At 36.3% G+C, this 23,219-nt stretch overlaps 2 protein-coding genes across 3 annotated transcripts; both read right to left on the reverse strand.

Moving 5' to 3' along the window:
* Nucleotides 1-834: 834 nt before the first annotated feature.
* On the reverse strand, nt 835-8,269 carry LOC103989377 (auxin-responsive protein IAA25-like). Its single transcript, XM_009408204.3, has 11 exons — nt 8,051-8,269; nt 6,890-6,916; nt 6,685-6,802; nt 5,798-6,028; nt 5,498-5,581; nt 4,066-4,252; nt 3,173-3,993; nt 1,906-2,189; nt 1,286-1,400; nt 1,134-1,195; nt 835-1,049 (listed from the first exon to the last, which is right to left on the reverse strand). The coding sequence occupies exons 7-11, from the start codon at nt 3,559-3,561 to the stop codon at nt 1,012-1,014; spliced, it is 888 nt and encodes a 295-aa protein (XP_009406479.2). The 5' UTR covers nt 3,562-3,993; nt 4,066-4,252; nt 5,498-5,581; nt 5,798-6,028; nt 6,685-6,802; nt 6,890-6,916; nt 8,051-8,269; the 3' UTR covers nt 835-1,011.
* A 1,501-nt stretch (nt 8,270-9,770) lies between these two features.
* Nucleotides 9,771-21,845, reverse strand: LOC135586829 (calmodulin-interacting protein 111-like). 2 transcript variants are annotated; one of them, XM_065153224.1, is made up of 11 exons: nt 21,395-21,845; nt 19,488-19,646; nt 18,400-19,265; nt 15,574-15,763; nt 13,912-14,119; nt 12,924-13,366; nt 12,021-12,447; nt 11,244-11,324; nt 10,922-11,112; nt 10,376-10,525; nt 9,771-10,076 (listed from the first exon to the last, which is right to left on the reverse strand). In XM_065153224.1, exons 1-10 carry the CDS (start codon nt 21,713-21,715, stop codon nt 10,382-10,384), a joined length of 3,030 nt encoding a protein of 1,009 aa, XP_065009296.1. In that variant the 5' UTR covers nt 21,716-21,845; the 3' UTR covers nt 9,771-10,076; nt 10,376-10,381. The 2 variants fall into 2 exon arrangements, with proteins under 2 accessions (XP_065009296.1, XP_065009297.1); XM_065153225.1 differs by having other exon boundaries at nt 15,574-15,755; nt 19,202-19,265; nt 21,395-21,844.
* Between the last annotated feature and the right edge of the window lie 1,374 nt (nt 21,846-23,219).

The following is a 23,219-nucleotide window of genomic DNA, read 5'->3' on the forward strand; positions in this document are numbered from 1 at the left end:
TATCTCAAATGTTTATTAGTCCATAAACTTATTAATTGAATTCATCATCAAAATTCTAAGACTTTTCGATAAGTACAAATATAAATAAGTAAAACATAAGTACAAATATAAATAAGCAAAACATAAGCACCAAAATCAGAAAACTATTATGAAAGTTCTCACCAAAACATAAGCACTTCTCATAGACAAGGAAAAATCAGCAGCTTTTCATGAAAATTCACCAAGGTTAATTGTTATATAAATGTAATTTTTTTCTCGATTTACTATATATTTTTAAAATTTATCTCTTGTATATTAAAAATAAATTCACTACTTGGCAATAAAATTTATCCCTTTCTTTTATGATTCTTATTTTAATTTTTCCTTGAAATCCACAGGGCTCCTAATATCTAAGTTCTCTTTATGGTTTCTCATTATTGCTGCTATTATCATAGAACTTCCATCATTTTATTCATGCTTACCTTATACAGAAAACATTACATCTTTATCCCTGATTTAATTAGATATTGTGTAATGTATATTTATTACATATATTTCTTCTTATCCTTTTCTCTTTTCTTTGAATCATTTGTTCTATCTAGGCAGGACTCTTTGAACAAAACGGGTTATACACGACATCTGATTTGTTAGTGTATTATATTATATAAGTGATAAGTTTCAGCTTCGAGTCTCTATGAAAATGTTATGTATGTCTTTTACTATAATTTTTTATTTTTTAAAGAGAGAGAGAGAGAGAGAGAGAGAGAGAGAGAGAGAGAGAGAGAGAGCACTCAAAACTTTCTTTAGCAAAGACATACAATACATTTATTTTGAAACCATTGGCATGTTCAAAACCCTAACTCTGTCATTTGATCAAGTCCCTAAAACATATATGGTCTCCCATCATACAACAAACAGATATGAATAACAAGCACTAAACCATTACCACTAAACACAAAGGTGATACAAAGGCACAACAAAAGAGTTAGTTGATGATGTGCTTCATTTCTCCTGCCACCTCTATTCAGTAGTCTAATTGTTGCTTGAGGTAGGTTTTTTGGGCTCTCCACCTGCACCAAACATACACAAACTCATTGCTCACCAATGCTTGGAACTCTTCCCAACTTTAAGCATGTAGTTTCACATAACCACACCTGTATCATTCCTTTTTGGACTGGGAGCAATGTAGAGTTTCTTCACTGATGTAATGAACAACCTACACAGAGAAAATTATACTTGAATTATGTTCCATTCCCATTTGATATTTTCTCAGAAGAGTCAGGAAAGAAAGGCCAAAGTCACATACTCCCAGGGGATGTCACCAGCAAGCATCTGATCACCTTCATTATCTTCATAAAGAAGAATGAAGCCATCATCAACAACCTCATCATCTTGCTCTTCTGAATTGCCTAAACAATTAGCTGGAAAAAAAAGGGATAAAAAAAGACTTATGATTGGTTCTTAAAAATTATCAGGAAAATAAAAACTCAAAAGAACAATTTTATCATTTAAATCTCTTTTTTATTCAAGGTTTGTTGCAAATCTATAAAAAACTGTAGAAACTCATCAAGTTTTTCAAATGAAAGCTTCAATGAATGTACTATGATGAGACTGAGACACATCAAAATGTAAGTAGAGATGAATTATGTTATATGATATTAACAGAAACCTGCACTGTTTGGTGAAACAACAAAAGAGAGAATTGAGTTCTTTCTATTCATTTCTGAAACCAAAAGATTATATATGTCAAAAATCTATATTATATTAGCATCTCAAATAAAGTGCAGAAACATAGTTTGAAACACAGGTGCATGAATAAAAGCCAAGATCTAGCGAGAGAAGGAAGAGGCCATAAGACCTCTCGACGACGGACTCATGCAAAGCATGCAAGATCGAAGCCTAATGCATCCACAAGGGGTCACGTACAGGAGAGGAAGTTGCGGAAGAGTTTGCAGAGGGCACGCGAGAGTGACTGGTAGCCATCGTGGGCTTTGAGGTCGATCTTCCTCCCGAACACGTACCCTTCCATGTTCACCTTCACGAACATCGTAGATCTCGATCTGATTTCGCTCTTTGCTGCCTCCCCCTCTCCCAGCTTCGGTCTCTTTGCATCCTTCTCTCCATCCATCTCCGCCGCCCTCACCAAGTTCGCACTCGCTATGTTCTTTCGCGAAGCTCGCACCGGTGGCCAGCCAACAGGATGCGCAGCTCTGATAGCAGAAACAGTAATCCATACAGTAAAACGCGAGATCATATGAAGCTCATGATAACATACATCAGAACCGTAACACATGGGGTAGATCGTGGATGAGAAGAGAGAAGGGTAATGGAAGTCAACTGACAGGTAGAAGGTGAAGATCCAGTGAGCAACTACAGCAAAATCTGAACAAGCAATAATGTGGCAACCCATAACAGACGCCATCACACATGGCTTGGCTTCTGACCATCTGTTGACTTTGTCAGTATAGCTACTCAATGAAAGAGAAGAAAGAACTATGAGTGTGCCAGTAGTATCTCCAATAGTAATTAGATTACGTAGTTGACGACACACTATAAGAACTCTATACACGCGTATCCTGGCAACCCATCTTCCCAAACTAGACCGGGTTTGAGCCGGGTTGTCAACCCGATCCCGGCTCGACCGGACTGACATCCCTATGATGTCATAAATCCTTTGTATTTTAATGCGGAAGGAAAGAAATTGAGGAATAAAAAGTTGGGTTTTTCCGGTTCTGCATTCTTTATTCTCGGTCCGACCAGTTAAACCAGCCGGTCCGGTCCGGTCCGGTTTTACAATGTACCCAAAAAAATTTACTGCTGTCTCGGTGGAGGTCAACTATGATTACATGCATATCCCTCTGGTGGTCCACTGCTCCTCAGGGTCTACTCATTGCACCACCAGTTTGCCACTCATTCTAATCTGTCCTCCTTCGGACAACCATCATGAAGAACAATCCATTGCGAATGGAAAGAGAAGCGCCAACCATCCCAACTAATCATTGCACGTATGTGAAACAAATCCAGTTGCATCTGCTATGAAGATTCTATCCCTCATTGACTAATTAATAGTAATTAGCTAACAAGAACAAGATCATAATAATTGCCTCACAACATTGTTCATCCTTGCAGAACTGCATGCACGAGCATGCATGGAGATGGAGGACGAGGAAGAGGAGCAGCAGCTTGTACCAACCTTGTCAAAGAAGGAGAACGGTGGGCTTGCTCGAGGACCGCCTTCTGTTGCCGGGCAGCAAGGCTCCATGGGTGAACGAATCCACTGTGGATGTCAGCTGCAGACCAGCGCTTCATGGCCTCGACAAGACTGGCCTCGTCACTTCGGTGCAACGCAAGGTCACCGATGGGAACTGGGAATGCTGCAGGTAGCTCACCGGAACCACCGCGGTGGCGCTTCTCACCAACTCTGCCGGTCGCGACGTTGAAGATGGTGTCTGAAGAGATGCCAAGACTGAGCTCCAAGTGGCTTTGGAGGCCACTGGCTGCTCTCTTGGCTTGACTGTGATCATCAACTGCTCCTCCCTCCTCCTGTCTTGTGAAACGAGGTTCGAACAGCATGGGCTTCATGATCGATCTCCACTGGAGAGGGAAGGAATGAGGTTTGTGGGGAATGGGACGAGGGAAGGGAAGAGTTCCGCAGAGCTGGAAGAGGTGCTTCTTTATAAGATTTTTGATGGTTGATAGAACATAGAGAGGAGGGTCAACTGTAGATACTGTTGATTTGGAAGGATGGTGTCTTTGTTGGAGCTTTCAAATACCGACTATAGTATTGGCTTTTCTTTTTCCTACAAAGTCAAAGAATTTACTCTCTCTCTCTCTCTCTCTTTCTCTTCAAAGCTTGGTTTGGTTAACAACGCTATAGGAGATCATTTGATCACTAATCATTGCGGCTAGACCTGCAGTTGTTGCTCGGTCAACAAGTGGTATGGCGCTACAAAGCTGCATTAAGGCAGGGAAGTGAAGCGTGATGTACTCATGTCGGGAAGGGTTGCTTATGACCTGCAATTTCCAACAAAGCTTGCTGTTAGCTAAAACCAATCATTACCACAACAACAGAGGCAGATTAAGTACCGATGGTGAAGGAGGGGAGACCCTCCCTTTCTCGAGCGAAGTATGGGTTGGGTTGGAGATCTGCGGCTCATGATGGCAATGATGCATCATATCTTCTTCTCTCGTGATACCTCCGCCCAGAAGCCACTGTTGCTGCATGCTGCAGAAATCTTTGCTGCTATCTGCTATCTCTTCTTTCGATTCTGACCTTTTAGAGAGATGCAAGAGTTGTCAATCCATGATGAGATGTGGCGTTCCTTTTTGCTAACCCAAGCATTATTATGAGATAAACTTCCTATCATTCTGAGAGTCTCAGTACTTGTCAATCCTTGTTTAATGTTCCCAGAGTCATACTAAAGTACATTGCTCTCTTGTTTAACAATCGACTAACACACGTGATTGCGACCGCAAAGCTATGATGTACCAAACATGCACTGATGACATTCTTGAGATACACAGGTGTTTAATGAGATGAATTTGAAATTGCAGGGAAGAAAAGATTTGTGAGCAAAGCTAGCCATAAAGTGGTGAGTATATTCAGAATAATAGCCTTTTCTTTTCTTTTTTCTTTGGCTTCTTGTCTTGTAGACTGACATGACAGAACTAATGAACCACTTCAAGTGGAAAAGATCACTCACTTCCTGTGTGGATCACAGGTAGGAAGGATTGAGATGATGATGGTGAAGAGATGAGAATGCTAAAGTGCAAAGGTGTGTGTCATGATCACACACAAATAGGGGGGGGTGGCCATCTAAACTACCCTACAACCATCATCACCTTCAAGCTTTCTTGCTTTTACATAGGTCCCCAACGCATCCTCAGTGCTAAACCGATTCATCTTTTCTTTCCTTAAACAAACAACTGTGGATGAATTCTTCGCGGTGCAGAAAGTTGAGTCAGGCAGGCATGCATGCAGACCTCTACTTGTGATCTACAGATCTTTTCTCCCTCCTTTGTTTCTCCCGTCTTTATCTCACGGGGTGGGGAGGAAAGTTTAACAGATGGTGTAGAAAGAGAGGAGACATGTTAAAGGAGAGAGTGAAGGAATTAAAGTTGTTCATAAAGGATAAATTTAAGTATTACTTTGAACCTTTAACTAGCCATTAAAGTTGATCATGAAAGCTGGAATATATGTCACCCAAAAAGAGAAAAAAATAATAGAAGAACTTTTAGGAGCTATATTGATCCTAACAATTTGATAACCCATCCCCAATTTAGTTAAGTCAATGGCTTTAAAATAAGAAATTCTATAATATGATGATAATATGATGGTGAATAGTTTAAGTGGAAGTATGAGAAGCCTATGGTGATAATTTTGTCATGAACGTAGAATTAGTATCATCAAAACCTATCCTTGAATTTCAATGCATTAATATATTTTCTGATTGCAAGCCAAATATCAATTTCAGAACCCGGTATCCGAAAATAAAATTATAAGAAGCGGATAGAATACCTTTTTGTTGAATTTCTGGTTCCCGTTTGTCTTCATCGATTTGAATCCTTGCATGAATCAACCTGATGGCGCTCCAGCTTTCACCTGGAACCCCACTAATTCTTGTGTCAAGTTAGCTTTGTACAATATGGATTAACTATTGAGATGAAAAAAACATCAATTATTGTTGACAGAATGGACTCCAGTGAAGCACAAGCCCCACATCCAACAATGATCATCATGAACCTTGGCGACATGTTTGTGTGCCGCTCTTAGGTGAAGAGAAAGTAGCAGCAGAAAAAGGAGAAAAAAAAATGTTACCCGTGAAGCCATCATTTGAATCAAAACTGCACTGCCAAAAAGAAGAATATGTGCTTTTATCTCATGCAGCAGTGCAGTGTCTTCCTTTTTTTTCTTTGTTCACTGGACCTGAGAAATGAAGGGCGTTTCAATGCCTATCCTTAACTTCCTTTCATTTCCCTGCTTTCTTCCTTGCATGGATTTCGGACATCGGCCTCTTTTCGTTCCACCTTTCCAGCATTTATTGAAGGCCTAAGAAACATACAACACACATTATTACATCAGTTCAAGTAAGTGAAATTCGATGATTAGAAGAGGGGAACACAAAGCAAGTGAGATTTTTTTTTTTCACACAATGAACTAGAAAAATCAGGGTTTTCAAGGATCATATGCAGACGGCAGACCAATTCCAGATATTCTTTTCAAACCATGAACAATTGATAAGTTCAAATTTTCTTATTTTTCGTGTAGAATTATATGTTATTAAGGTTAAGAATTGTGTCATAAGTCATAGCTGGTTCAGGAACTTCTTGATAAAGAGCATTCGGTACCAAAAATACTACTGTGTTGAATGCAAGTCGAGCAAACATGCTGTGGCCTACAAATAGACGATGTGGAGAAATGGATGAAGAATCATTCTGAGAATTCAAGAAAATAGTTTTTGTGTAGATCTCATCATTATTGGTGAAACTACATTTTCAATGAGATTTACAAATTGAATTGACTGTTATCTCATGAATAATAGATTTGCAAATATCTTTTTGATCAAGGGATGGGCAATTTGACATTTAGATTTGGTAGCTGTTTCCATATAAACCAAGATATGTGGATCGCTGCCCTTCGTAATGCATACCTTGACTCTAAAATGCTACTAATGAAATGGCCATGATGAGTATATATATTCTTACCTATCATGAAGCAGATCATCACTATAAGAGAATTGCTTGTCACAAGACATGATGACGTTTGGAATCTCTGATCCATCACAAGGCACTTTATGATGACTGCTTCAAATATTCAGTTAATCTGCTTTGTCCAAAAAAAAAACAGTTAGTTTTACCATTTTTTTGGGCTCAAGACAGACAAAGAAAAAATCCTTCATAAAGTTCTTACCTGGAATCTCATGTTCGCTCCAGTACTCTGTATCAAATACACATCAATAATTAGAAAGTAAATTAAATAATTGGGTACTGATCCAATCTGAGTTCTTTAATCAAAGACGAATTAAACAAATGAGTGCAATCTTCAACACTAATATACCACTTTTGCTAGTTACTAGAGCATATAGCACCATCATTATTTCACCGACACCATCTGTTGCAACTGAACCTACCGATACTATTCCATTGCTACTTCTCAAGAACTAAACATGTAATGCATTAGCGCTGCAGCCTAATGTATACATGTACGATCAGCAGCAACACACAGATAAGTTACTCGGGAACGAGTTAGCATTCAACAATAGATGAACATGGTGCGATTTGTAGATTTGTAGTTTAGAAACAATTGTATTTAATATGGTATATTATACAGCAAAAAATTTACTTGATCAAAGAATGATACAAAAACTATTTTTGCATGGAAATGATTGAGATTCTCTAAATCAGTCACCTAAGTTAATTGAAAGGTATACAAGATCCTGAATCAAGAGTGCTGAAGCAAATAAACAACCTCTTCCTTTTGTTTTGGATGCTTCCTCTCGCAAGCATCACCTAGAAACCACAAACAAAAGAGAACACCCTTCTAGCATATTGTGTATTCCACCTATTCATCTTCTACTTCTCTAGACACCCTTGATTGCAAACTCTGTAATTCCAGAGAGATATTTGGCTGATTAATATATCAGTTACCATGTGTTTCAGAGGAAAACTCTAAAAACTCAAGAAAAAAGGCAAGAAATTCAAAAACACTAAGGTCATCCCCACAAAGTTTGATACTGATGTGAATGGACAAACCAAACCTCAAGAACAAATTATACAGATGTTCACCATGTTGCTGCAGCTGCACCACTGGGCCATGCATATACGTCAAGCGGTACAAGAATGGATATGATACAGGAAACAATGATGCATTATGCAAAAACACTTTGCTCTGAGTAGTCCGATTGAGTAAGTACAATCTTCTTCAACATAATATAAACGATTCTTGTTGTTCTAATTTCAATTACTTTTGCCTACAATGTAAAAGATAAATACGAATATACATCTGAGAACTGGTCGAATATTATTCTTCCTAAACAACGTTTCAGATGATTTCACGTCGAAAAATACGAACCTCAAGAAGTCCACCGACGCCTCTGCAGTTGGGCTGCTTCCGGAATCCTGAGATCGCGTCCCAATACACTCTACTGCGACCAAGTAACTCTTCACACCAGGGTTTCGATCCGCAACCCTCCTCTTAGAACTCGGCAGCTTCTGCAGTTCTTGCGGGGAACCCCACGACAGCGTCGCCAGTGACGGGTCGTCGCCGTCGCCCATCGCCGAGCGGGATCACCTTCTTAGGACTTTGGAAGAGGGCTCCGTTTCGGCCCAAGCCCAAATGCTGGGGTTCATCAAGCCCATCTATGTGCTTTCTTTATTTTGGCAAAATAATAATTATAATTTAGAACTTATAATAATTATTATTATAATTTATAGCCAAAACCAATGAGAATTCTTCCCAAGAAAAAGGCTGCGTGAGAGTAAACGAAGGCCAAAAATCCAATGAAAATAATAAATAATAAATAAAATCAAATGCATGTTATGATCAATTGGTTGTGAAGATTTAAGGTGGAATAATAGGCAACATTTATACGTAGGTAAAGTATCATTGCTAAAAAAGGTCTAATCTGAATATAAACATATTAAAAATATAATAATGATAACAAAATTATATGATCATTACCATCATCTTACAGTTACTCAATTGTGAAAATTTGAGATAAAATAAACAATAAAATATGTCCTTCGCCTCATATCCAAAGTCATTAGGCTCAAGTATCATACTTAGATTGTGTCAAATATAAATATAAATATCTTAAAATTCAAACAAAAAGAATAATACCTTATAGAATTACTACTATCATGTTGTGGTTACTTGATTGTGAAAATCTAAAGCAAATTACACACAAAAAAATATATAGTTGAACCATAATTAACGACATTACACTCAAAATAGAAGTTCATTCTAAAAATATGTCAAACCTAAATATAAATTAAAATAGTAATAAATTATAAAATTACTATTGTCATGTTATGGTCACTTGATTGTTGCACCACCTGAGTATTTGGTATATTTTAAATATGATAATGATGAAATCATTGTTGTCGTATTATGATCCTTCGATTATGTGAATTTAAGATAATTTGGATAATAAAATATGTTGTTACACTCAAATAGCTATGTGAATAAAAAATATTATTGCACTAATTTATTATAATTTTAAATATTTTTTAAGTAACATATATTTAGTTAAATATTTAAGTGTAACAATATTTAACTACAATGATCACGATAAATGACGTGAAACGACAACCATCTTAGCACCCTGGAATCCCTCGAGTGAGACAGGATTGGACGGATGTTTCGAGTAACAAGGAAGATGCTGCCCCTTACTTCACTCGCTGTCTGCAGCTCATCAATGACTTGCGCGACCAAAAAATGACTTATTTATCATGACAAACGACATAAAGCGTCAATCATTGCAGCACCCTAAAACACACTTTATACTCACAAATAATTGGTAATCTATATTGTATCACGAAACAGATAACTTTAGCTAAACAAATATATGTTCAAGTAAAATTCATAGAAGAAAAAGAATAACAGAAATACAAATTTTGAAAGATTAAAGAGCAAAAAACATTTAACATCAGAAGAGTCTCCACTTTTGTTATCATGTTTTATGAGGTTCAAGGATGTCAAAAAGAATAAAATTAAGATGATCACAAGGCAGAGTTTTTTATAATATCTTCACTTTTAAGCCTATTTTGTACGAGGATCATAAACTTCCACCTTTCTGGAGTCACCAAAATCTCAACAGAGATTCCTATCAGCAAAGCTTGATTCAACGTCACCTCATGTACGACTTCCAGCCACAATAAATAAAAACCCAAAAATCACTCAAAACTTAGCATACTAGCATGCTTAGGAAAGAATAATAGGCGTGAAAACAAATGAAACATTTTGACATTAGAACTGTGAAGTACAGGAATCTCCGGTCATACTTCACCCTCACAGGAGGAAATGTTGAAACTGATGTCGTACTATCGGTCACACTCAAAACTTGGCTATCAACCCATGAATGATCGACAGATAAAACCTGCATTAGATTCGAAGGACACAGGATTTAAGCAAGCCCTGAGCTACAAAAACGACTAATTACCAGAAAAAGATTTCAAGCAAGGAAATCAGCATCATATAATAAGATCACAAACAAAAAGTAACTATAATTTTTAGCTGTTTGCTTCAATTCAAACATCCATATGAGCAAGGATATCAGATCTCAAAAAGCTGGCAAAGTTCACGAAATCATTCAAATGTTATCCAATCAGAAAGGTAAGAAAGGTATTAGAAAGAAGCTTATCTCTCAACTTTTCAGAGGGATAGCAAACACTTTACCTTTTATCATTCACCCCTAGCAGATTGATTGTCCACCAGCCTTCGAAACTGTGCTGCGAGTTCTCTGTAAAATTTGAGATCTGATGGCTGGACACGACTAATTCCAAACTTGAAATGCACCATTGATACTTCAGATATCTCCAAGCTCTCCTAATGAGGTTTCACAACATTCAAGTCAGATCTTAAAAAAGACATTGCCACATCAGTTCTCACATTAATAATCTTCGTCTTGATTAAAAAAATAGATAATATAAAGAAAACATGATGAAAATTTTACATTTTTGTTTAAAAACATTGCTTGTTGCCAAATTTTAATCAAAATTGTTCCCTTTAGGACAAATAGGATTATATATTGAATTGGACTAGGTCAGATTCTTTTGGGCTTGTCACCTGCTTTTTGTCAAAAGTACAAAGAGATGCTGATTGACAATATTCCTCATATACCAACTTATTATACATATGGAAACATTACCAAGGGTTCCATGCACAAGTCTGAACTTATGTCAACAATATAAAAGTTGGGATCCACGCAAGTAATTAACATACTTCTAATGCAGCAAGAGCTGCTTCTCTGCATATTAACTTTATGTCTGCCCCAGTGTAACCTTCTGTTAGCTGAGCAAGGTCATTGATGCTAACATCAGAACTGCAAGGCATGTTCCGCATATGGATACGGAATATATCCTCCCGATCATTTTCATCTGGTGGCTGGACATCTAATAGCCTGTCAAAACGTCCTGTTCAAACTGGCACATATTAACCAGGCATGACAAAAAAATCCAGTACCTACCAAAAGAGCCAACAACTTCAAATGGAGAAGTTAGGGACCCAATTAGCAGGAGAGACCATTAACTAAGGGAAAAAAAACCTGGCCGTAACAGGGCAGGGTCAATCTTGTCCGGACGATTAGTAGCTGCAATAACCGTAACACCAATTTTTTGATCCAAACCTGTGATAACAACAGTAAGCTTTTGTGAATAGGAGCTATAATAATGTCTTGCATTGAAAATGATGACAATGGATGGAAGGCACAATCAAATAATATAGGGGCCCTTGTAACTAATTCAATGATAGAATAATCCTGAACAATCTTGATCCATAGTTGGCTTTCCATCCAACAGGACTGTATAATAATATTACATATAGATGATAACCTACCATACATAGATTATAATGCCCATATGAGTAAGCCAAAAATGATTACATGTAATAGAAGGATATATATACTATACAAAAGTATACTTCTAGCAACTAAAAGAACATACATAGATTGTAGTGCCCATATGAGTAAGGCAGAAATGATTAAAAAATAGCAATGTTCTGCAGCGCGGGTTAGTAAATCTAAACCCACTGCAGCCCAACTAATAATCATGTACGAAAATACACCAAAAATGATAACCAACCCACTAACTTTATATCTGACTGTAGAAAATCATAATCATTTTCGACAACTGACTAACGAAGAGAAAAAGTATCTGAAAGGGAGAAGATTTCTCAATTATCTAAATTCTCTTTGTAAATGAAGTGATTTTGAGAATAGTTCCAGAGAAAGAAAAGATGCAGATGAAGATATATAGATCATTATGTTTTAAGCTTCAAACTAATCCTGTTCTCAGAATTTGCTGAATAATCAACATTTACTTACCATCCATTTCCACAAGCAACTGACTCAGAACCCTGTCAGCAACCGATGTACCATCACTGTCCTGCCCACGAGTAACTGCAAGGCCATCTATTTCATCAAAGAAAACTATTGCTGGAGAGTTAGCCCTTGCCTTTGCGAACAATGATCTTACTGCTTTCTCCGATTCTCCAACCCATTTGCTAAAGAGTTCGGGACCCTTCACTGCAAGAAAGTTTAACTTTGCCTCAGAAGCTACTGCACGGGCCATCAAGGTCTTACTGCAGCCTGGGGGACCAATCATCAATAACCCCCTTGGAGGGCGAATACCCAAGCGTATAAATGCATCAGGACATATTTGTGGCCACTGGACTGCTTCAATCAATTGTCTTTTTATCATAGATTGACCACCCACATCCTCCCATCGAACCTTTGGAAGCTCAAGCATTACCTAACGGTAGAAATGGAGTGAATAATTAACTAGGCATATTTTAAATACACAAAATAATAGACGTCCTAATTGAGAAATCAGTCCTTTACAGATGTTTGCAGAAAACCACTAAAGATCATTAAATGGCATCACTTTCAAATGGAACGGAGAGAAAGTACAATTTGGATTATAACTATATCAGAGGAAGGGATTAACCAGGTTATGTACTATGTTTTGGCCTATATTAATCCATGAGATGGAAACTAGATCCAGATTACGTCGATCATGGAATGCTTTATTTGCAACTTCATTAACAATACATACAAAAATAGGATGAAAGAAGGCCATACGAAAATTGGTCAAGTAGCTAACAGCATGCAAAGACAAATATTATGGATTTCAAATACTTACAAATTACCATCAATTTTATCAATATGCAGAACACTAGCACAAGGTACAGCACTAATAGAAGATCCCAAGTAACTTCACAAAAGTACCTCGCGCATGGCACTAGGCCTCACTTTCATCTTGGCTTTCTCAAAATCTTCAATAGTCACTTTAAGCAACATTTCTGATTCAACTTTTTGAGATTCATAAGATCCACGCTGAGATGCACCGGAACTTTCCAAATGCCTTGTAGCACTAATAGAGGCAACCTGTTCTGATGACATATTCAATGCAAACAGTGATGAAGATAGTGAATCTACTGGATCTGCAGTTTGTACACCCTCATCTTTGCGGAGTCCAGGATCACAGGTATGGCCTATGTAACGACGAAGAGCAGTCATTGCTGCCTCATTGCAAAGGGCAGATAAATCAGCACCGACGAATCCATGTGTGCCCAAAGCCAGAGATTGAATTTCCTTGATGCTGAGAGAGTGAACTATCTCATTTAGTAGGGTGCATAGTATATCCAATCTGTGTTCTGGTGATGGAACCCCTGATGGAAAAAGTAAAGGAAAAATCATGCCAGGGATCAATTATAAAGAATCTTATTCATCATATTGAATTCAACCAAGCAACATAAACAAATGAAGTAGGTATTATCGCTTGAACAGTATGTTGTTCTTGCAAGGTTCATTATCAAATTCTGACTGATGAGATTGCAAATCACATGGAATGTGTTCATGAAAGGCATATGCTTTTAGACTTTTAGTTACTTGTAACATTGAGAAAAAAACATTCTGATTATTGCACTATTCCCTTGTTAGCTTTATCTCTAGACAGATAAAGAAAGAATTTGCAAGAACAAACTAATTATTTCCAAAAAAATCAATCGATCATGCAAATGGTGTGCCAAGTATATACTGATGTCTCTTGAGTCATTGATGCCAATCTCAACATTTAATCACTAAATATCTTACATCATCATCAGACTTCATCGAAGAGCCAATTCCACAACAAAAAAGTATATGGATGGACAATTACAAAAAAGTATGCATCACAATATTGAAAGAAGGAAAAGAAGACATCATAAAAAAATACCTATTTCAATTTCACGATCCAATCTTCCAGGTCGTCTCAAGGCAGGATCAATACTGTCAGGGCGATTTGTAGTAGCAATAACAAGCACACGGTCCTTTATGTTAATCTCATCCATCAGCTTCAGAAGTGTAGCAACTATTCTAAGAGATAATTCTTCACTTCCTTCTTTTCGTGTTGGAGCAATGGCATCCAATTCATCAATAAAAACCTTAAAAACAGTAGTACTATTAATAGTACATATACAGGAGAACCAAATAACATATCTAAAAATTAAAATTACACCCTTCAGAAGCCAAACAAAAAAGAATATTCTTAGACTTCATTAGAGATTCCAAGGATTAAGCAAGAAGATACATCTTGGGCTTGATTGAAGATATCATCCCCATAAATAAGTTTCATTATAAGTAAAAAAATCAAAAAACAAGAAATCCTACATCAAAACAAATATGAAAATATATCTTCCTTGAAAAACGAAGATGCAATGGTTAATAATGTCTTGAATTATGCGATGTTATTTTATTCTTCCTCATGTCTATAATTTTCATTCCATTCGGGATATATAGAAAGAGAAAAAAGAGATCATGATAAAAAAATCATAGGATGCTTGAATGAACCAAATTCTTTTTCCCATATTATGTGTGACTAATGTGATTGTGAGAAATAATGTTTCATTATTGTTCGTAAATTTTCATCATCCATGCACAAGAAGTGTAAAATTGTGAGACATTTATTATTTTTCTATTATCTTTCATGACTATTATCTTTCCCTTCCTCACATTTCCCTTTCTCCATTCTCAGATAATTATTTCTTTTGCTCATCAAAGATATCAGATTTTATATCAAAGCAATGTGCTATATAACATACACCCTACTTTCTTCCCTCGTGAGCAAAAAATTATGTTGGATCAGTTTGTACTTGATATGTAACTACACACCAATCCCCAATCTCCATCATATTATGAGCTTTGACCTATGCTCCCATCCGGAGGATCCAACCAATAAGAGCAAACTATCACTGGAAAAAGGTCCTTTTTTCCATGACAATTTCAAAACTGAACCTTATGCTAGTTGAGCTCACATGCAACACATATTTTCATTATTCAATCACCAGCACAACTCTATACCATCAAAAGTCAAAACCAATCCTCTATGGTGTGAAGTGTGAACCATATAAGCCTACGGTCACAGCAAACACTAAATATGAGAAAATTGCATCATGGACCACAAACGACTTTTTACTAAACATGTTGTATTCTAATAGTCATTGCATTATGACAAATTTAAACAGGCTAGATCATGCTCTGTCCTAAATATCAAGTACAACCTTGCAATCAAAATCCAAGGCATTTAAGACCATCATGAAAAGAATAATCACTAAGTCTATTTAAAAAACCTTCATATAATGGACAGTGCTGTCTAATAGTGTGTAACATTGGATTTAGAGTTTAAAATAAAGGTACTGTACAAAATACAAATCTGGAAAATGGTCCATAAACCTCCAAGCATCTCAGAATTTATTCCTCCATCCAATACAATGTGTTACCAGGCAGAAAATCAGAAAAGTAGCATAAAACTCATATAGAATTAAATCATATGAAGTAATTCATGTATGAAAACAGAAAAATAATAACAGTGTTACGGCCTACAAAAAACATAGCTAACCACAGAAGGAGCAGCTTGTTTGGCAGAATCAAAAACTTCTCGTAGTGCTTGCTCGGATTCTCCGTAGTATTCACTAATGACCTCAGGCCCATTGATAGAGAAAAGGCTAGCACCAACTGAACGAGCACAAGAAGTTGCCAGTGATGTTTTTCCCGTGCCAGGAGGCCCATGAAGAAGCACCCCTTTGTACCTAAGTTAAAAACATTTATGACTAAGTAATGTCAACAAATATAAACTAAGCGCTGCTCAAAATTTCTATATTTTTTAAATCATTTATCTACTGTGGGAAGAAACATGAGAGACACTATAATTAGGGTTTATTAAGCAGACATAAAATGACAACACCAAGGGTAAGGAAACAGATAGAATTTACACAGCGAAGGTGCAATGTGACAGTCAAGGTATCAAGAAAACTGACGTGTTGACAAACATCAAAATTCCAAGCACTTTAAGACAACACAGCACATATACTCAATAATAAATTGGTAAAATTAACATCCCATTAAGTGGATCAGCTATAGAGCATAACTGAAAAATAAACAGAAAATGCTCCATAGAGAACTGACAAATTCCATGATTGATTAACAAGGTGAATATTCCGAACTCTGAAGGAGGTGTCAATTTTCCAACCAAAGGTAAATTAGGTAACAGTAACTAGCTCAAGACCCTACAATGTTAGTTGGCAAGTAGAAAGCTTTGCCTTACTTTTTGCACTTCAAACTCATGCAAATTCAAAGATCCCTCTAAAGAGAAGAGAGTGAAAAAACTAGTCATAGTAAGTAATCTCATCTTGAAAGCACAAATAAACTAACAAAATGGACCCCCAAATTTGGAAGCTATTTAAACAAATAGAAATAAAACAATAATAAACAGAACTTACTACCACAAATTATCATAAAGAGACTTGTATTTCATGGTTTCCATTAGAAATTTCTCATTTGACTAAATATAGACATTAACAAGTCCTAACAAGTGAACTTCATTTCTCGCCAATAGCACATAATATATCTAAATCTTCCACATATCTCTTTTGTCCAAAATTTTTAACTGATCTTAGGAAGAATCCATTGGCTAGAAAAAAGATAGGAAGTTTACTAAACTTATGAAAGCTTCATTAAAAAATATGATGCTTTGCCTTGAAAAAAGATATAAATATCAATTTTCTGATTGTGAACAAAATGGATCAGTGATCAGTTATTTTGTCTTCATTTTTATATATTTTTCATATTAGGAATTAAAATATGATTAATAAAACAAAAAGTTATCTAACTTTACTTACCACAAGCTCTATCTTCACTACATTATTGAAAAACTATATAGCTGAAAGTAACACTCTTCAAAAAAAAAGTAACATCCTTCATGATGAGCAGTTAAGAGATGCAATTTCTTTACCTATTATCATCTCTCATGATATGTAAATATGTACTCTTAAGTCTTAACCATAGTTTGCAATACCGTACCATACCGCTCGGTTTGGGCGGTATATACCGGTACGAGTGGTACATTAGTGCACCTTAGTGTACCATGTGCCGGTATGCTCGGTACAAATCGGTACAGCTCGGTATGTACCATATTGATAGCTGATCGATACATCAGTACAGCACGATATTCAGAACCTTGCTCTTAACAATGAACACAACAATATATGTGATACTTCAACATATATATAATTTAAACACTTCTTAGTGTGTATCCATTTCACTTTGTTTCTAAGAATTAATACACTGGTCTATCCTCATCATGTGTTAGCAAAATCCTATATGCATATTCATGTTCCACAAATGATAAGCCAGTGAAGACAATTGACTAAATCAAGATGAACTACAGGGAATGCTAATGCTACAAGGACCAAATAAAAGGCCAGCCCAATGCATGAGGCTCCTATATGTTATGTAAGGAGCATCATAAACATGACGCCAAGGCTCACCCTTTAGAAAAAGAATAGTGACTTTAAAAAAAAAAAGTTTATGGCCTAGATTTAATATTCAAAATGGGAAAAGGTGACAGTTGTGAATATAACACACTCTAAGTAAATGCAAGATATACAATCATATTGCTAGACAAAAAAGCATCACTTCTAGCATATCAAAGAGGTTGAGATGTTACTGTATAAAATAAGAAGAAGCTAAATTTTGGACGTCCTAGGCGTCCAAGTGATGCCAACATAAAATTGATGCAATTCATGGCAAACACAAAGCAAATCACTGAGTGTAGCTTCCAACCAAAACTAGAGCAAAATAAAGAACCAACAGGTATACATGTGTACTTCATTTTTTTATATGATATATTTAAAAGAAAAACTTGTGAATCAATAACTTGCTGCCACAAATAACAAGGCTAATTTGTATATAGGACAAAACTAAAGAAGGGCAAACATGTTACAAACAGAAAAACACAAACATTAAGCCATCAAAGTGTACAAATAAACTTCAAGTAATATGTCCATTTACATCCCATATATTCCAAAAAAGGCGTATGATGATGAGTAGTCAAAGACATGTCGGGAAATCAAAAATTAAGATCATATGTTCTGATAACTATATTGCAATCACATTAGAAAGAGTATTCAAAGCAACAGATGAAATGTATCTCTGTGATAATTATCAATACTTGAACTAATTCATTGTTTTCTTTTGACAAGAATTTTATGCTTCTTAGATCCAACTAGAGATATAATCATGGACATTTAAGATACTTGAACATTAAATTCTACACAAACGTCAGTGAACTTTTAAGTAACAGCAATAAAGCACGTTAATTATAGAAAAGCAATTACAAAACCGGGAATGGATTTAGAGAATTGACACAAAGGTTTGGAATGAAGACCTAGGGAGAGAATCCTGATCATCCAGTGAGAACAAGATAATTTCTTTTAATGCTGCAAACTCCTTGGATAAGCCACCCAATTTTGGAACACTTTCCTTATCAAAAACTACTTTACTTCTTTCTTGCTCATTCATGAAACCTACTTCATTTGAGGATTCCTGCTTTGAAGATGTTGAATCAGACAAATGCACTTTTGTTGTTGTATTAACAATTATTACAGCATCCAGCTGATCTAAAGGTCTAGATATCAGTATCTCATCAGGCTGCAAAACCGTCTTCTCAGAATCCAGTTCTTTGCCAGCCAATAGCATATCAGCACCTTCCACCAGGAAAGTACAGATTTGTCCACATATTGGAACGCTCACAGAGTTTCCCTTCAGCAAATGACGGCCACAAAGCCACCGGCCAGAATATATCTGGAGTAACTCCTTAATTTTCTCATCTGCTAATGCCAACTTTAGAAAAGACACATCCAAGCAAGAAGATGAATCTAAAGTTGGTAGAAGATTATGAGATTTTCTCAAGTACATCGGAGAGTCAGCGGTTGTAGCAAGTTTTCTTTGATGAGATGGAGTCTGTGGTGATGCAACCTCACCATTTCTGGTCAAAAGACAAAGTGAGCTCAAACCAGAATTACTGGTTGATTGTTCTTTGTTGCAACTATTTAGTCCAGCCTTAGACACCACCAGATTTAGGTAAAGGTCCTTGCATTGACACAAGCACGAAGGAGCAACACTATCAGAATTGTTTAAAGAATGTGGTATAGAGAATTTTTCAATAGGGCAAATAAATACTGCCCTACCCAGATCAGGAGAGCCAATGGTGCATGAAAGACCCCATGACAGTCTTACTCCATCCTTAAGAACCTGCAAAAATTAATGAAGTTTATTATCGTATAAATTGCAAACAGAGATAGCTTTTAAAAATGATTTGCACAAAACAGCAACTTAAAATTGGGAATAGGATTAATCAAGAAAAAAAGCCTCAAATAAAAATGGAACATAACCAATTTGGTATATTATATCATACATGACAAATGGTAAGTAGGAAAATTTGCTGAAAGATATATGATAGTAGAAACAGAATACCTTGAGAGATGGAAATACAGATGCAATTGCAAAATAACTTCCTGGTCTGTTGGCCATATAGCCATCAACATCCGAGCCAAAATGTGGAGCACATTCCTCAGCTAAAGTATTAAGTGGGAAGTTGTTAAGATATGCTTTGCCTGAGGCAGGAAATGATACCTGTCAACAAAGTAACACTATCATTATTCAACGTGAAAGACTTCAAAGACAAAACAAGCAAATTTTTTTTAATAATTACTGTGCTGGCATGTTACATACCACCCAGCATCAACAGCACATGTGACAGATGATTCAAAGTTTCAAACCAATATATGGAACTGCACTAACAGAAAAGAAGATGATACAAATATCATGACAAAGTCCATTAGTGGAAAGAAGCAACAGAAATGCTTAGTGGATAATTTTTTTATTTTATTGCAAGATACCATTCCATTGCAATCTTTGAGCCCCAAATCCATTTGCAAATTTTAGATGCAAAATATGTATAAATGTGTTAACATGCGCAAAAATAGGTTACCCAGCAAGACCAAAACCCTAAACCTTAAACCCTAATTCCAAAACCAAAAAAATTGAACAGTAGAAGACTTAAGTGTAATTGCAAAGTGAACTAAAAGGGCATATGCATAAGGTATTGCCACTAAAAGTAGCATATCTTTAGCCCTTTTAAGCTCAGATGTGAAATACATTCAAACAACAATGCCAAGAATGCTTTGCATGAAGATTACAGCTAATCAATTCAGTGCATTCAGTTTACACGTGTGCAGTGCAGCCTGTTTATTCTGTCAAAAAGATTATAAAGTATATAAAATTTGCAGAAATTCATCTGGAATGATATGTAATCAAAAGCTAGAGAGATGCTTATATAGAAAAGATCAGGGGTAATTTGGAGTTAAAAATATGGAATTATGGAAGCTTTTTGAAATGGAAACTATGTGCGACTCAGTGATCGAAGAACATACAATAGTGACTTAATTGTGAATAAAACATAGTTCTTCCTTAACCTGAAAATGTGGAACAGCACATATTATGCAATTACATTCTGTCTTATGATGATATAGCAATATGGCTCCCTTCATAAAATTCAATTTCACATTAAGACAGTGAGTTCATGTATTATACAGAGAGAAAAGAACAAAGACTGGTACAGGATTCGTTTAGAGGGAAAAAAATCCCTGAACATTATCCTGCAATTAGGAATTTAAAACAGATTGTAAACAAGAGAAAGGATGTTGCAGAAAGTTTCTTCAGCAATCAGTATAATGCTTTTTCTGGAAGGGAAAGCTGATTAAGATACCGATAGATTCTAGAACTGTCACTCATTCGGCATTTGAGTTTCAAGTTTCAAATAAAGTGTGGAATGAGTTGCAGTGATTTTGTAAGACCAACACAGATGTGGGGTTCTACAAAATAAGAGATTTCTTGGTATACAATGGCAGTGGGAATCTGTGGTACCTTCCTTCAGGGTAGCATGCTTATTTTGTTTATAATATGTGGACTGAAATGAATAAGCGGTGTTTTGGAAACAAGCTATTTTTGAAGGAATGTTGGTCAGGAAAATTAGAGATGATGTCGAGGCTGAATTTGATTTTGCTTTAGATAATTTTGAAGGAGTGATGGAAAATTGGAACTTTACCTACTTGTTCCTAGCATTACAATATCTTTCTTTTTATCGTTATGAAGGCTGTCACTAATATAACTACTAGTTCTTCAGTATTAAACTTTGTGCCAATGCTGTTTTTAGCGCTTTATGTCTTGTATCTTGGAGCTAAAACGGAAAAAATAGACAGAATTGTTGAATCAAGCTCTCTAATCATTTTTTAGAGTAAAGATTCCACATAAAAGCATATGGAAATTACAACTAAATGCGCTTTAAAATAATAAGTAAACACATAAGTTCCGTACAGTACCGAGACGATAGAACCAGGGGCGATGGAGGTAGAGATCATGGCGGCCGAGGACAGCCAGACCCTAGCATGGCTTCCGTTGGAGGGCGACGACTCCGTCTCGGTGATCCGTCCGCAGAAGGTACGGTCTTCGGATATTAGGGCGGGGAACTTGGCCGCAGCCGCGGCGAGGAGGCGGCGATGAACAGCTTCGTCGTCGTCGCCAGCCGGAGACCCTCGGGATGGATCCATCGGCGTCCCGGGGAAGAGAGGAGAGCGGTCGGAAGGAGAGGCCATGGCAACGGGCAGTGAAGCCCTCGCCGGCTTCTTCCCCTTCGGAGGCATCTCCGGAAACAACAGCAAGGCAGCGACTTGCTTCGTCGTACTTCACTCTACGACGCCTCGGCGTTGTATGCGACCGCGGCGGCGGTTTGAAGAAGGCAGAAGCGTCGCGCTGCTGGGGAAGCGGCGTGGGGCTCCGTATCATGTGAGACGATGGTTTGTATGAGATGGGATCATCTCCAAGATAGATACATGCAACTCCCTCTCCAATTCCTTCATCTCCAATCTCCTCCGCTCCTATCGAACATCAAAACCGTTCGATCATGTATACCCCATCTGGATTAATCTTATCCACTCATGGGATTAATCTTTCATCAGCTTCTGCAATATGAATTGGAAAACATCCCAATTCACTGAGAAGCCCACTATATTATTCTTTTTCCCCGCTTAACAAGTAATTGCAAATGCCATATATTTTGGACGATTTACCTTAAAAACTCCAAATTTCGAACTTTTTACTTAATCCTCTCTTTTCTTTTTTTCTAATTTTACTACATATATATAATTAATTATTACTTAATCCTCTCTTTTGTTTTTTAAATTTTATTACATAGTATAATAATTTTTTATTACATAGTATAATTAATTCCAAAAACAATTCTTAAAGGTTAAATGGTCTGCCATATAATAAATAACCTATATAAAAAAAATGAACTGGCTTAACGAGTGAATTGATTTCATCTAACAGTATAATTCAATTCGAAATCATAGAAATTATAATAAAAAATCACAAGGGGGTGTGACAAATGGAAATATATATGCTTTAAATCTTTCAAATCATTTATGCACGGATTACGAGTCTAATTTCTAATAAATTAAGCAAGATAATACTAAAAGATAAAAATAAACTGTCTATGTTTTATAGATTTTGATAAGATAAATTGAAATAATAGTTTGGATAGGCAAATAGACTCTAAATTTGTCGATCTTAGTGTCAAAAGGAGTTGTGATTCTATTTTCGAATCAGTTTAGTTTCTCCTAGATCCAAAATCTTCCAAGATGAAATCAGAAATCAAGATTTATGTATGAAGGGGTTAGAATACTTGCCTTAGAAAAATTTGAGTCTCAAATGTATGAATTGATGCAAAATCTTAAGTCAAAGCAAAGCTTTTCCTTCCTCTACTTCAATTCATCTTCCTTCTCTTCTCAAATTGTTGGTTGCAGCTCTTAAGTTTTCTTTTAGTTTCTTCTTTAATTACTTAGGTTTAGTTAACACAATAATGGCTAGGTGACAAGCATGAAAGAAGCTTATGTGTCATTCTTAGAACAAACGTAAGTGACACCCTTCTTTAAGTTAGCTAGTGACACACGTCCATCATTTAAAAAAAAAACCTTAATATGAATCTTTCATAAATCATATCCAATTACTAATATTTATATTTATGTCCCTACATTACAAATAAGCCCTTATAAAATTTTTGAAAATGAGAGATGTTCTACTCTCCCATCATTGAAAGAAAATTTTAGCCCTCTAAATTTGTCATACCTCCTTCGACGAAAAAATGAT

Source organism: Musa acuminata, chromosome BXJ3-6, assembly GCF_036884655.1.
Source record: "Musa acuminata AAA Group cultivar baxijiao chromosome BXJ3-6, Cavendish_Baxijiao_AAA, whole genome shotgun sequence".
NCBI lineage: Eukaryota > Viridiplantae > Streptophyta > Magnoliopsida > Zingiberales > Musaceae > Musa > Musa acuminata.

Coding starts and splice junctions, on each gene's coding strand:
- LOC103989377 (XM_009408204.3), bottom strand. CDS start 3,561: ATGAAGCCCATGCTGTTCGAACCTCGTTTCACAAGACAGGAGGAGGGA. Junction 1,196..1,285: donor GCTGGTGACATCCCCTGGGA/GTATGTGACTTT, acceptor TTCTCTGTGTAG/GTTGTTCATTACATCAGTGA. Junction 1,050..1,133: donor TCCAAAAAGGAATGATACAG/GTGTGGTTATGT, acceptor TGTTTGGTGCAG/GTGGAGAGCCCAAAAAACCT.
- LOC135586829 (XM_065153224.1), bottom strand. CDS start 21,715: ATGCCTCCGAAGGGGAAGAAGCCGGCGAGGGCTTCACTGCCCGTTGCC. Junction 19,266..19,487: donor CTGTATTTCCATCTCTCAAG/GTATTCTGTTTC, acceptor TAATTTTTGCAG/GTTCTTAAGGATGGAGTAAG. Junction 14,120..15,573: donor AACAAGCTGCTCCTTCTGTG/GTTAGCTATGTT, acceptor ACTGTTTTTAAG/GTTTTTATTGATGAATTGGA.